Here is a 12,500-nt window from a genome sequence, read left to right as displayed (position 1 = left end):
GTGATGGTTTGGGGTGCCATGTCATCTGCTGGTGTTGGTCCATTGTGTTTTCTGAGGTCCAAGGTCAACGCAGCCATCTACCAGGAAGTTTTAGAGCACTTCATGCTTCCTGCTGCTGACGAACTTTATGGAGATGCAGATTTCATTTTCCAACAGGACCTGGCACCTGCACAAAGTGCCAAAACTACCAGTACCTGGTTTAAGGACCATGGTATCCCTGTTCTTGATTGGCCAGCAAACTCGCCTGACCTTAACCCCATAGAAAATCTATGGGGTATTGTGAAGAGGAAGATGCAATGAGCCAGACCCAACAATTCAGAAGAGCTGAAGGCCACTATCAGAGCAACATGGGCTCTCATAACACCTGAGCAGTGCCACAGACTGATCGACTCCATGCCACGCCACATTGCTGCAGTAATCCAGGCCAAAGGAGCCCCAACTAAATATTGAGTGCTGTACATGCTCATACTTTTCATGTTCATACCTTTCAGTTGGCCAACATTTCTAAAAATCCTTTTTTTTGCATTGGTCTTAATTTATATTCTAATTTTCCGAGATACTGAATTTGGGACTTTCATTAGTTGTCAGTTATAATCATCAAAATTAAAAGAAATAAACATTTGAAATACATCAGTCTGTGTGTAATGAATGAATCTAATATACAAGTTTCATTTTTTGAATGGAATTACTGAAATAAATCAACTTTGTCATGATATTCTAAATCTAAACTTTACACTGGACCTCAAGCAACGTGGATTCTGTGCCTCTCCTCTCTTCCTCCAGACTCTGGGACCTTGATTTCCAAAGGAAATACAAAATTTACTTCCATCACTTTGGACCACTCAGCAGCAGTTTTGTCTTTAGCCCAGGCGAGACGCTTCTGACGCTGTCTCTTGTTCAAGAGTGGCTTGACACAAGGTATGTGAAAGCTGAAGCACATGTCTTGCATACGTCTGTGCGTGGTGGTTCTTGAAGCACTGACTCCAGCTGCAGCAATGTGGCGTGGCATGGAGTCGATCAGTCTGTGGCACTGCTCAGGTGTTATGAGAGCCCATGTTGCTCTGATAGTGGCCTTCAGCTCTTCTGAATTGTTGGGTCTGGCTTATTGCATCTTCCTCTTCACAATACCCCATAGATTTTCTATGGGGTTAAGGTCAGGCGAGTTTGCTGGCCAATCAAGAACAGGGATACCATGGTCCTTAAACCAGGTACTGGTAGTTTTGGAACTTTGTGCAGGTGCCAGGTCCTGTTGGAAAAATGAAATCTGCATCTCCATAATGTTCGTCAGCAGCAGGAAGCATGAAGTGCTCTAAAATTTCCTGGTAGATGGCTGCGTTGACCTTGGACCACAGAAAACACAATGGACCAACACCAGCAGATGACATGGCACCCCAAACCATCACTGACTGTGAAAACTTTACACTGGACCTCAAGCAACATGGATTCTGTGCCTCTCCTCTCTTCCTCCAGACTCTGGGACCTTGATTTTTTAAAGGAAATGCAAAATTTACTTTCATCTGAGAACATAACTTTGGACCACTCAGCAGCAATCCAGTCGAGACGCTTCTGACGCTGTCTCTTGTTCAAGGCTTGACACAAGGAATGCGACAGCTGAAACCCATGTCTTGCATACGTCTGTGCGTGGTGGTTCTTGAAGCACTGACTCCAGCTGCAGTCCACTTTTTGTGAATCTCCCCCACAGTTTTGAATGGGTTTTGTTTCACAATCCTCTCCAGGGTGCGGTTATCCCCATTGCTTGTACACTTTTTTCTACCACATCTTGTCCTTCCCTTCGCCTCTCTATTAATGTGCTTGGACACAGAGCTCTGTGAACAGCCAGCCTCTTTAGCAATGACCTTTTGTGTCTTGCCCTCCTTGTGCAAGGTGTCAATGGTCGTCTTTTGGACAACTGTCAAGTCAGCAGTCTTCCCCATGATTGTGTAGCCTACAGAACTAGACTGAGAGACCATTTAAAGCAAGAGTTCCCAAACTTTTTTCAGCTGCAGACCTCTTTACCAAAAACTTTTAAAACCGTCGACCCCCTAGTCACATGCAACGGTTTTTCATGTCCGCACCTACTTTGATACGTTCGATAAGACAATGCACAGGCATATTTGTGCTACGTGTATTTTCATGCATTCTTACGTGTGACTCTTTTAATGACACATTTTACCTTTTCATTCGCAAGTTTGGTATGTAATGTGTTTTTATCAAAAAAGTGTTTTTATTTTTAATTAATTGACTTCTTAATTAGGTACTTAGGTAATTAGGTAATCATAGATATTTTGAAGTAACAAACAAATAGCAGCAGTAAGGGGGTCTATTTTTTGCTGTGGTCGACCCCCAATTTTTTTAATTTAAACTATCGACCCCTACAAAGTTTAAAATGACCCCAGGGGGTCCATATCGACCACTTTGGGAACACTTGATTTAAAGGCTTTTGCTGGTGTTTTGAGTTAATTAGCTAATTAGAGTTTGGCACCAGGTGTCTTCAATATTGAACCTTTTTACAATATTCTAATTTTCCGAGATACTGAATTTGGGACTTTCATTAGTTGTCAGTTATAATCATCAAAATTAAAAGAAATAAACATTTGAAATACATATATTTATATATATATATATCATTTATGAAACCTGTCTCCAGATTGGTTCACATTGCTGATTTTAGAATAACTGAATCTTAACAGTCTTAAAAAAGAATGAAAAACATCCTCCAGATATTGTCTGTCAGTATTGCTAGTTTTATATTCATTCTGTCAGTCACTAATCAATAAAGCAGAAGCACATTTGCTAGTCATTAAATGCCTTTAATGCAGTAAAAAACTAATGATTGTCTGCACTTCATTCTGACTCTGTCTCAAGTGTAGCTGCTCCCTCAGTCTGTTTTATAATTTATTGTCATATGAGTCAATATCACAAGTCCTGCAACACTCCTAGGTGCTTACATGGCTTACTGTAGTTGAAGATACTGTACATTAAACCTCTCTGTGAGACTCTGCTGTGTCTCAAGCCCATATTTATTTCTGGATGTGACTGTGCTATAATCTGTGATCTCCCATCAAATACATTTTAAGTTTATTATGACTTTTGGATTAATTCACATTGTTTACAAGATGGCTAAATTATATTGGGCAGTATTGGCTCAATGAGCTGCTTGACTTTGTGACCCTGAACAAGTCAATTATTGTATCTGCTCCAGCTGTAAAATATATTTGTATGTAAATATAATATATTTGTTCTGTAAACCACTTTGGGTAAAGTCATCTGCCAAATTTAAGGTAATGATATTCATGGAAAGTATTTTATTGTTCCTAAAGACACTGGAGTGGACTTTGTAACTACTGTCATACCCCACGGCCACATGATGAATGCATCATTCAGTACTGTAATACCAAAGCAGTTTTCACGTTACTACAATGAGTTTGAAGAGTTGCAGCTTTTGGGGAAAGGTGCATTTGGAGCAGTAATTAAGGTGAGTCATAAGGAATTTGTAATCTGTGCCTTCAAATTCTGTAAACACTCTTCATAATTTCCCGGTTGTGTTTTATGTTACATACTGTATTTGCTAATATATTTTTTCATTATGAGTGTTGGTTAGTGTGTAAATGTGTCTTGCTAATGTTGATTCCTGCCTTATGCTATGAGAATGGGTGCCCTGAAAAAAGTGGGTATATATAAAGGGCATAGAAGAAAGACTAAATATAGAATAGACCCTATACAAATGTACAGAAAGGTGATGGATAACAGGAATGACTCTAAAGCACATGCAAAATTACTCCTTTTTGTTTAGTGATTTTATTTTCTTACTCTGTTTCAGCTCAATACAATTTCTGGACATGCTATATACTGCATTGAGGCTTGTTAAAAAGCATTGTTATACAGGGAGTGCAGAATTATTAGGCAAGTTGTATTTTTGAGGATTAATTTTAATATGGAACAAACACAGTGCTATCAGTCAATCCAAAATGTTAATAAACCTGAAACCTGAATGTTTCACAACGGAAATGTGAGTGTGAACATCATCAGGGGAATAGATATGTGCGCACAATTATTAGGCAACTATTAGTGTGCAGATTTATTATGCAACTAAAGGAAAAATGAAAATTTTCCCATCTCACTTGTTTATTTTCATCTGTTATAGTGAGAATAATAAACAAACACCTCAAAATTTACAAATAAACATCTCTGACATTTCAAAAAAAATAAATCAATCAATCAATGACCAATATAGCCACCCTTCTTTCCAATAACAGTCATAAGCCTTTCCATTCATGGACTCTGTCAGTTTCTTGATCTGTTGACGATCAGCTTTTTGTGGAGCAGTAACTACAGCCTCCCAGACACTCTTCAGAGAGGTGTATTGTTTTTCTCCCCCGTAAATCTAGCGTTTAAGAAGTGCCCACAAGTTCTCGATAGGGTTTAGGTCAGATGAGGAAGGGGCCATGTCATTATTCCTTCATCTTTAAGGCCTTTACTGGCTGGCCACGCAGTGGAGAACTTCGATGCAAGTGATGGAGCATTGGCCTGCATAAAATCATGGTCTTTTCCTGTATCACTGTTTGAAGAAAGTGTCTTCAAAAACTGGCAGTAGGTTTGGGAGTTGATTTTGAGTTCATCTTCAATGCAAAAAGGTCCAACTAGCTCATCTTTAAAAATACCAGCTCATACCAGTACCCCACCTCCACGTTGGAGTGGAGCTCTGTGCCCATTACTGATCCACAGGTCCATCCATCTGGTCCATCAAGAGTCACTCTCATCTCATCATTCCATAAAACCTTTGAAAAAAATCTGTCTTCAGATATTTCTTGGCCCAGTTTTGACGTTTCAACTTATGTTTCTTGTTCAGTGGTGGTTGGGTTTCAGCCCTCCTTACCTTGGCCATGTCTTTGAGCACTGAACACCTTGTACTTCTGGGCACTCCAGGTAGGTTGCAGCTCTGGAATATGAAAGTACTGGAGGATAATGGGTTCCTGGTAGCTTCACGTTTGATTCTTCTCAAATCTTTGGCAGCTAATTTGCGTCTTTTGTTCTCAACACGTTTCTTGCGACCCTGTTGACTATTTGCAACAAAATGTTTGATGGTTCTGTGATCACACACCAATATCTTAGCAATTCCAAAAGTGCTGCATCCCTCTGAAAGACTTTTTACAATTTTTGACTTTTCAGAGTCAGTTAAATCTCTTTTTTGGCCCATTTTGCCTGAGGAAAACTAGCTGCCTAATAATTCTGCACACCTTGATATAGGGTGTTGATCTCCTTAGGCCACACCCTCCCTCATTACACAAATACACATCACCTGACGTGCTTAAATCCAATAAGCATTCAATTTAATACAGCTTGGAGTTGGAATATACGCATTAAAAATGATGATATGGTCAAAATACTCACTTGCCTAATAATTGTGCACACAGTGTATTAAAAAAGTGTGAAATATAAGTAAATTGTTTTATTTTCAAAAATGGATTCAAATGCATTTAGGGCTTCTTTAGTGGCTTATTCTTATTCAGACCCCTCACTTTTTACATGTTTTGTTATGCTGCGGCCTTGTGCTTAAAATAGAGCAGCACTTTTCTGTAGCCTTTCCGAGATCTGTGCATCGACACAATCCTGTCTCTAATTTTTGCAAGCAATTCCTTTATCCTAATGGCTTGGTTTATCCTGATCTTTGGAATATTGTTCCTAATCAGTTCAGTCAATTGAACTCACCCTATGTGGACTCCAAACAAGGTACAGACAACACTTCATTGTTGAGCAATAGAACACAGTGTGCCTGAGACACAATTCAAGTGTCATATCAAAGGGTCTGAATACTTGTGTAGGTGGGATATTACAGTTTTTTACTTTAAATAAGTCTGCAAAATTTCATGAAGTCCTTTTTCCGCTTTGCCTTTCATTCTTGGGGTATTAAGTGTTGTTTGATGAGGAAAAAAAATATAAATTATTTTAACAGAAGTCTTCAATATACAAAAATGTATAAAAAGTGAAAGGGGCTGAATATTTTCTGAAGTACTGTATTTACTTACATTAAATGGAAAGAAGTACTGTGGGAAAATAGGCTTTTTACTGTGCCATACAAAAAGCAGTTGAGAAACTGAGTTTTATATTTCGTCAGCACCATTAGCTATCAGAGCTTTAAAATAAGAATTCTACAGTTTGTAATTGTGCCAACTATGTGACTAACCTCTCCTTTATGGTGAAAGCATAGTACAAAACAGAAATCCTTTATGTGTTGACATGTATTTTTGACTTGAAATACTTATGCATCCTAATACTATCGCTCATTTTATCTATCTTCGTTATTTATGAATAAAATTTCTACTTTACCATTCATTGTTAGGAGAGTGCCTCAATGTCATCCAGATATAATGGACAATACTTAAAATAAAAAAAATATATAATTTATTAAGCAACAGACCAGAATAGTATAAAATAGTAACATTCAAATTAGCAAATCAATCAGCAATAAGAAACAAAGAAGCATAGCTAAACAGGGTTGATCCCCTTTCTACTCTTTGGTTTGCACCATCCACTTACCCATTAACACTAGGACCACAAAAGCTAAATCACTGCCCTACCTATATATATATATCCCTTTCTCAGATGTTTACCACACTACCTCACTGGTGTAACATGCTTACCAACTTGAGGGTACCTTTATACTGGACTCTAAGGCTGCTTTGAGAGCACTCCCCTGAACCATTCCCACCGTTTCTCCAAATTTCATCTTTGTGACTCTATGTACATTTTCCTTTCTAATCCTTTACCTTCTCACTGCAAATATTAGCATCATACCTTTACTTTAGGCTGCCAGTCCGTGAAGACATTCTTGGCCTTACACTCATCCTCCACAAACACTGTATATCCAGGCATTGTTTACTTTTTTTGACATTTAAGCTTTCAGTAAATCTAGACATTTACCAGCTGTGCACTCACTTGTGGCCTCTTCAGACATCCTAGTGGTGGTCAGTACATCTTCCTGCAACCATGGGTCCTCGTATTAAGATGCAAACTATCCCTGCACACCTTGTTGTCATTTCTTCTTCTTTTCTTTTTTCCCATTACATTTATATAGTGTTTTTCTCACAACTCAAAGCACTTTGCTTAGTGAGTGGGGAGCCACTTCAACAACAATTAATGTGTAACATCCACCTGGATGATGCAACGCCACCCATTTTTGTGCCAGTATGCTCACCACACATTATTAGGTGGTGGAATGGTGAGATAGCCATTTAAAAAAAGGGGATGATTAGGGGGCCAGAATGACTAAGCTGAGGTGGGCAATTTAGCCAGGATTTGGGGATACACCCTACTCTTTATTAAGCATGTCCAGGGATCTTTTATGACCACAGAGAGTTAGAACCTTGATTTTATGTCACATCCAAAGGATGGTGCCATTTTTACAGCATTTACAGCATTTTAGCCTCTGTTCACCCTGAATCTTCCTTACTCAAGTGCCACCTTGTCAAACGCACAAATCATTACTTTTTAATAATTGTGATTATTATCAGTCATTTGAAAGCACACTTTTGTATAAACATCGCAGATAAGAAATTAGGATATTTCTTTAGCATCTTGAACAGAAAAATGCTAATTTAATTCCAAACGAATGTTTACATAACAGTACCACAATAATCAGTTTGTTTGCATTAAGTGCTACTTTACAACTTGTACTGCACTGAAAGGAGTCCTACTGAACATTGACAGCTGCTGCATTGTTAACCGTGGTTAGGGGGCTAATGTCTTTCTTGTCCTTCCTTCTTGCCATGTACCTACTTGAACCACCAGGTGACCAAATTTAACAGCTGCCACCAGTGTCACTATCCATGTCAACATCTAATGACCAATTCATACACCTTCTGGTTAACACACCATTGTGTTTTTGTTGAAGGCTCCACCCCACTCATGAATATTGATGAATCACCATTGAGTGGCAAAATGCATAAAGATATTCATGAGTTCTTTACAGCATAATGTTATTTTATCTACTAGATAGCAGCAGAATGTTGTCCCGAGGGTTATTTGGGTTTAACATACTGTGTTGGACTATAACAGCTTAATCCTGAGAGACATTCAGGGTTAACTGTATTTATATAGAATTTCAAGCCTGAGAGAATCTCAGAGTTAACACCTAATAGGTTAAACATACAATAAAACAAAACAGTTCTACACTTATTAACATATATAGCTCTTAACAAAATGTATATTATTGTTACCAAAGAGCTATTGTCAGTTGCCAACAGAGGAGATAGAAACACAATCTTTTTATGTTGACTGCCAGTCACCCACTTATTTTTGAATATATCATAAACTTTCCTTCCCAATGAATTAATAAGTTGTAAAATGAAGAAAATGTCGGGTGATACTTCTTTATTTGATTTTGTATTTGCAGGTCCAGAATAAACTGGATGGTTGTTGTTATGCTGTCAAACGCATTCAGGTGAATCCCACAAGTAAGCAGTTCCGTCGTATAAAGGGTGAAGTCACTTTACTTTCTCGCCTGAACCATGAAAATATTGTTCGGTACTATAATGCATGGATTGAAAGGCATGAGATTCCCTCAACTGGGGTACTCAGCTCTGAGAGTTCAGAACAAAGCAATCTTCCAGCTAAGACGCTAGAGGACAAAGTGAATGAGCTGGGCTTGGTGGATGATGTGGAGGATAATGCGCCTCCTCCGGCTTTGGCAAGCTCCGTGGAGTGGAGCACATCTATAGAAAAATCATCAAGTGCCAAATGTAATGCTGGAGACCAAGAATCCAGTGATGAAGATGATGATGAAGATGTGTTCTGCTTGTCATTCATGTAAGTGCCCCTTAAAAAACTCAAAACATTTGTATTTATGTACCCTTTTACAGTAAACACTTTAACCTGCTATTTAACAAACCATTATGAAAAGATTTACAAACAGGTGAGATCATTAACATGCAACACATTAATCATTTATCCTACATTATAAATAATGTGTCATATCCAGTAGTGAAAAGTAACACTGCCATGACATCTGTGCTGTTGTGAGACATAACTGCTGTGAAAGGAGAACTGTTTAATACTGTCTTCTTGTTCACTCTTTACGTTGTCCTAATTCCTGGTAATATACAAGCAGCATGTTTTGTTTTGGCATTGAGAAATTTAAAATTGTTGCTATGAATAACATCATTGACAAAATAATAATTAAGGTTTCTGGACCATTTGTCATTTTTTTATGCAATAGATAGTTAAGCATGGATCAAGTCATTTATATCAAACACTTGCTATAACCAGTGGGGTAGGAGAGGGGGACTTTTCATTTTGAGATTATCAGCTTCAAATTAAGATGCTGAATCTCTTTTATTGAGATCATTGACTAAAAGTCTCCAGTATCCATCTTTCATATGTCTGTTTAGTTAGAAAAACACCTTTGCTCCACTGACCAAGACATCTGAACATTTTCAGCATGTTAATACATCGAATAGGGAAATAAGCACATATGAACACACCCAGGCACCCCTAAGCATGAGCTGGGATATATTCCTGCCTGTAAAGGTATTTTGAAAACATTTGTGACAAGTGAGTTCACTCTGAGTCCGTTTAACAGGATTCCATAGTCAAATGGAGTTTAATTTGATTTAAGCACATTACCTCTGATATCTGTACATGCTAGGTTTCTATCAAACTGAGATATTCTGGGAGCAGTACATAGATTTGTAGTGGATAATCAAAAAGATTAAGACTTCTATTTATAAAAATTACTCTTAAAAAATAAATTGCATTTTACTTTCTGATCTACTTGGCTCATGTCTTTACTATTTTGATGCTCACTAGGATGACCAAAGAGAAAATTACAAAAAATGAGTTTCTTGGCTGTTCTCAAAGTATCACCTTATCTTTCATTTCAGTGCACCAAAGAGTGATTCAGAAAGTGATATAATATTTGAAAACGGGGAAGGCAGTGAAGACAGTCTGTCACAGGTATGTGTCCTGATTAAAATATTTTAGAGTTTAAAGTTCAGTTAAATCATACATAAGTGGAATGTTCTATAATTTGGTTAGAAAACAGGGTGACAGATAAATGAGTGCTACCAAGTATATTGATTTAAGTCATGTAAAAAACTCCCAGATTATTTAAACAAAACTTGTTCTGTATAATAGATTACATAACAGATGTTCAATAATAGACATACTGTATATTGTTGGTTTCTATTTATGTTTAATCAGTTTCTACCTTGTACTCAGTGTGTCTTAGCAAATCTGCATTTGTATTTGTAGCAGTTCTGTATTTAGCAATTAGTACAATCAATAATTGTATTTTAACTGAGAATTGCTCACAGCATTTTACTCCTGTACTTTGTGAAGAGCTCTATGCAAAAATTAGTTGTACTGTATTGTGTTATTACAGCAGTAATGTTACAGGGGTAGCTTAAAGATACACAGATATCATGATTATATTGTTTTATGATCTCATTTTCAGTAAACATTTATTTGGACTTATGTTTTTTCCAGTCTGCAATAAAGGAATAGAAGTTATTTATTTGAGTTCCTTTTTATTTATAAAATAATATACTTCTTGTTGGCTGTTGGCGCTGCACAACTAGTCAGGTACAAATTACTGCTGAGATTGACTATTCAATAAAAAGTTAAACAGTAAATAATTATTTTGCTAGATTTGTATGGTTAATATCTGAGACAAAGTGCCTACAGGAGACACTCCACCTTGCAATAATTTCACAACAAGATATGTTCCTTACAGTTTACAAACTCGGGGTGATTACAGGGACACCACAAAAATAGCCAAAATAAAAATTTGTCCAGAGTAAATGTTCCTGTTAAGCTTTGGGTTCCTGTCATTCTCACTAGCATTTTTTTTTATTCTTACCCGCTAATTCCTGGGCTTTTTTCCTTCCTTCATTTTTTTCTGCCTTTATAGTATTCTAGAGCCTATAACCCTGACTCAAAGACTACTTACATTGCAAAAGGAAGGTCATATAATAAGCTCATGGGAGAAGTGTAACACCACGTCCTTAGTAGGCTCTGTATATGATGGGTGTATGCCAAGATTGCCTGCTGTTTGTCTTGAATGGCCTGCCTTGAACGCCCTGCCCGATTTGAGTATTTCTTCTGGTTTCCCCCTGGTCCTTCATGGCCTTATTCACTCTATTCAAAAGGCTAGGCATCCTTGAGTCACAGAGGAGCAACAATCAGCTTTGTCTGTGACGTGCAAGCTGTGAGATCCCAAATGGTTTACAGTAAGAGGAAACCTATAGGAGACCAATTTTCTTTACAGAGAGAACAAAAAACAATGCTATGATGACTGAAGAAGGTGGTGTCTTTATAATATAGTCACTTATAACGTCATCAACCATATCCAAATGGATTATCTTCTCTTGGAAAAAGTTTAACATATACTGTGACAGTTTTGTGTGTGTCTCTGTCTCTTCATCCTAATAAACCACTAATCATTATCGTGATTTTTTTTTTCCATAGGAGGAAGCAAGGAAAATAAATGTCCCTGAGCTTCCAGAAAGCAGAGAGGAGGAGAGAACAGACATGTTAATTGCACATTATCTGTATATTCAGGTGAAGACAACAATAATTCATAGATTCTTATTGGCTGTACTTATACTAAGTCAGGACATAAGCCAGGCATACTATATTGTTGCATTGTATTCTGTTTCTGTGCAGCCTCAGTGGTTGGAAGGACACTGAATGTGAAACATATCTCCTTGTTGGGCTGTGTTTGTCCAATTTTATGTTGCTTTATTACTTTAACAGGGTGGAGTGGTAGCTCTATCTGCACTGGTATTTGAAAGGTGGCTGGTTCAAATCCTGTTACCGCCAGAAGTGATCATGCTCCATTGGGCCTTTGAACAAGGCCCTTAACCTGAAAATTGCTCCATGGACACTGAACAATGGTTGACCCTGTGCTCTGACCTCCAAAGATTATGTGAAAAGACAGTTTCCCCTCCAGGATTAATAAAGTATATCATATCAAAAGCTGCATTGACATGTTCTTCACTTATAGTCCCCTTCATCTATTAAAACTCTGCACCACAAAAATTAAATCAAAAGCTTTAGGACCTTTTATGGTTGAAGCATAAATCTCATTTTAAAATGGTCAAGGGGTGCAAAATGTAATTGTTTTTTAGAAAATACCATAATTCTCAGGAATATGTTAAGAGTCTCTTTACACATTGCTGAAACACATGCAAGACCTCCATTGCTCCCTTTCACTATTGGGCATTCAGTTTTAATCACCAAATGGGGCTACAGCACTGAGAATTCTGTAGGATTTTTATCTAAGATTAGAATATGTTACAGATTAAAGGAAATCTTTCAAGGAATTCAAAGAAACTGAAGAGTTACCCTCTAGATTTTTCAATTAGAGACAACAAACATATTGAGATTGTAATTTCAAGGACATGCAAACATTTCATTTAGTAAGAGGTTTATGCACTACACAGGTTAGAAAAAATGTTTTTTTAGGCTGGACATGTGATTAGTTCATTTTCTCGAGTGTCATG

At 37.5% G+C, this 12,500-nt stretch overlaps 2 protein-coding genes across 2 annotated transcripts in view; one reads left to right on the top strand and one right to left on the bottom strand.

Moving 5' to 3' along the window:
• eif2ak4 (eukaryotic translation initiation factor 2 alpha kinase 4) overlaps nucleotides 1-12,500 on the top strand; it is a 173,704-nt gene that overhangs the window by 54,750 nt on the left and 106,454 nt on the right. The window contains exons 11-14 of the mRNA XM_039742281.1: nucleotides 3,321-3,475; nucleotides 8,393-8,805; nucleotides 9,879-9,951; nucleotides 11,464-11,556. Of these exons, the coding sequence (XP_039598215.1) occupies nucleotides 3,321-3,475; nucleotides 8,393-8,805; nucleotides 9,879-9,951; nucleotides 11,464-11,556 (734 nt within the window). The remainder of the gene's footprint in view (nucleotides 1-3,320; nucleotides 3,476-8,392; nucleotides 8,806-9,878; nucleotides 9,952-11,463; nucleotides 11,557-12,500) is intronic.
• Nucleotides 1-12,500, bottom strand: part of LOC120519143 (kinectin-like) — a 146,716-nt gene that overhangs the window by 72,740 nt on the left and 61,476 nt on the right. The window lies entirely within an intron of this gene.

This window comes from Polypterus senegalus, chromosome 18, assembly GCF_016835505.1.
Source record: "Polypterus senegalus isolate Bchr_013 chromosome 18, ASM1683550v1, whole genome shotgun sequence".
NCBI lineage: Eukaryota > Metazoa > Chordata > Cladistia > Polypteriformes > Polypteridae > Polypterus > Polypterus senegalus.
Note: the sequence above shows the minus strand (reverse complement) of the source record. Positions and strands in the feature narration are given on the sequence as shown.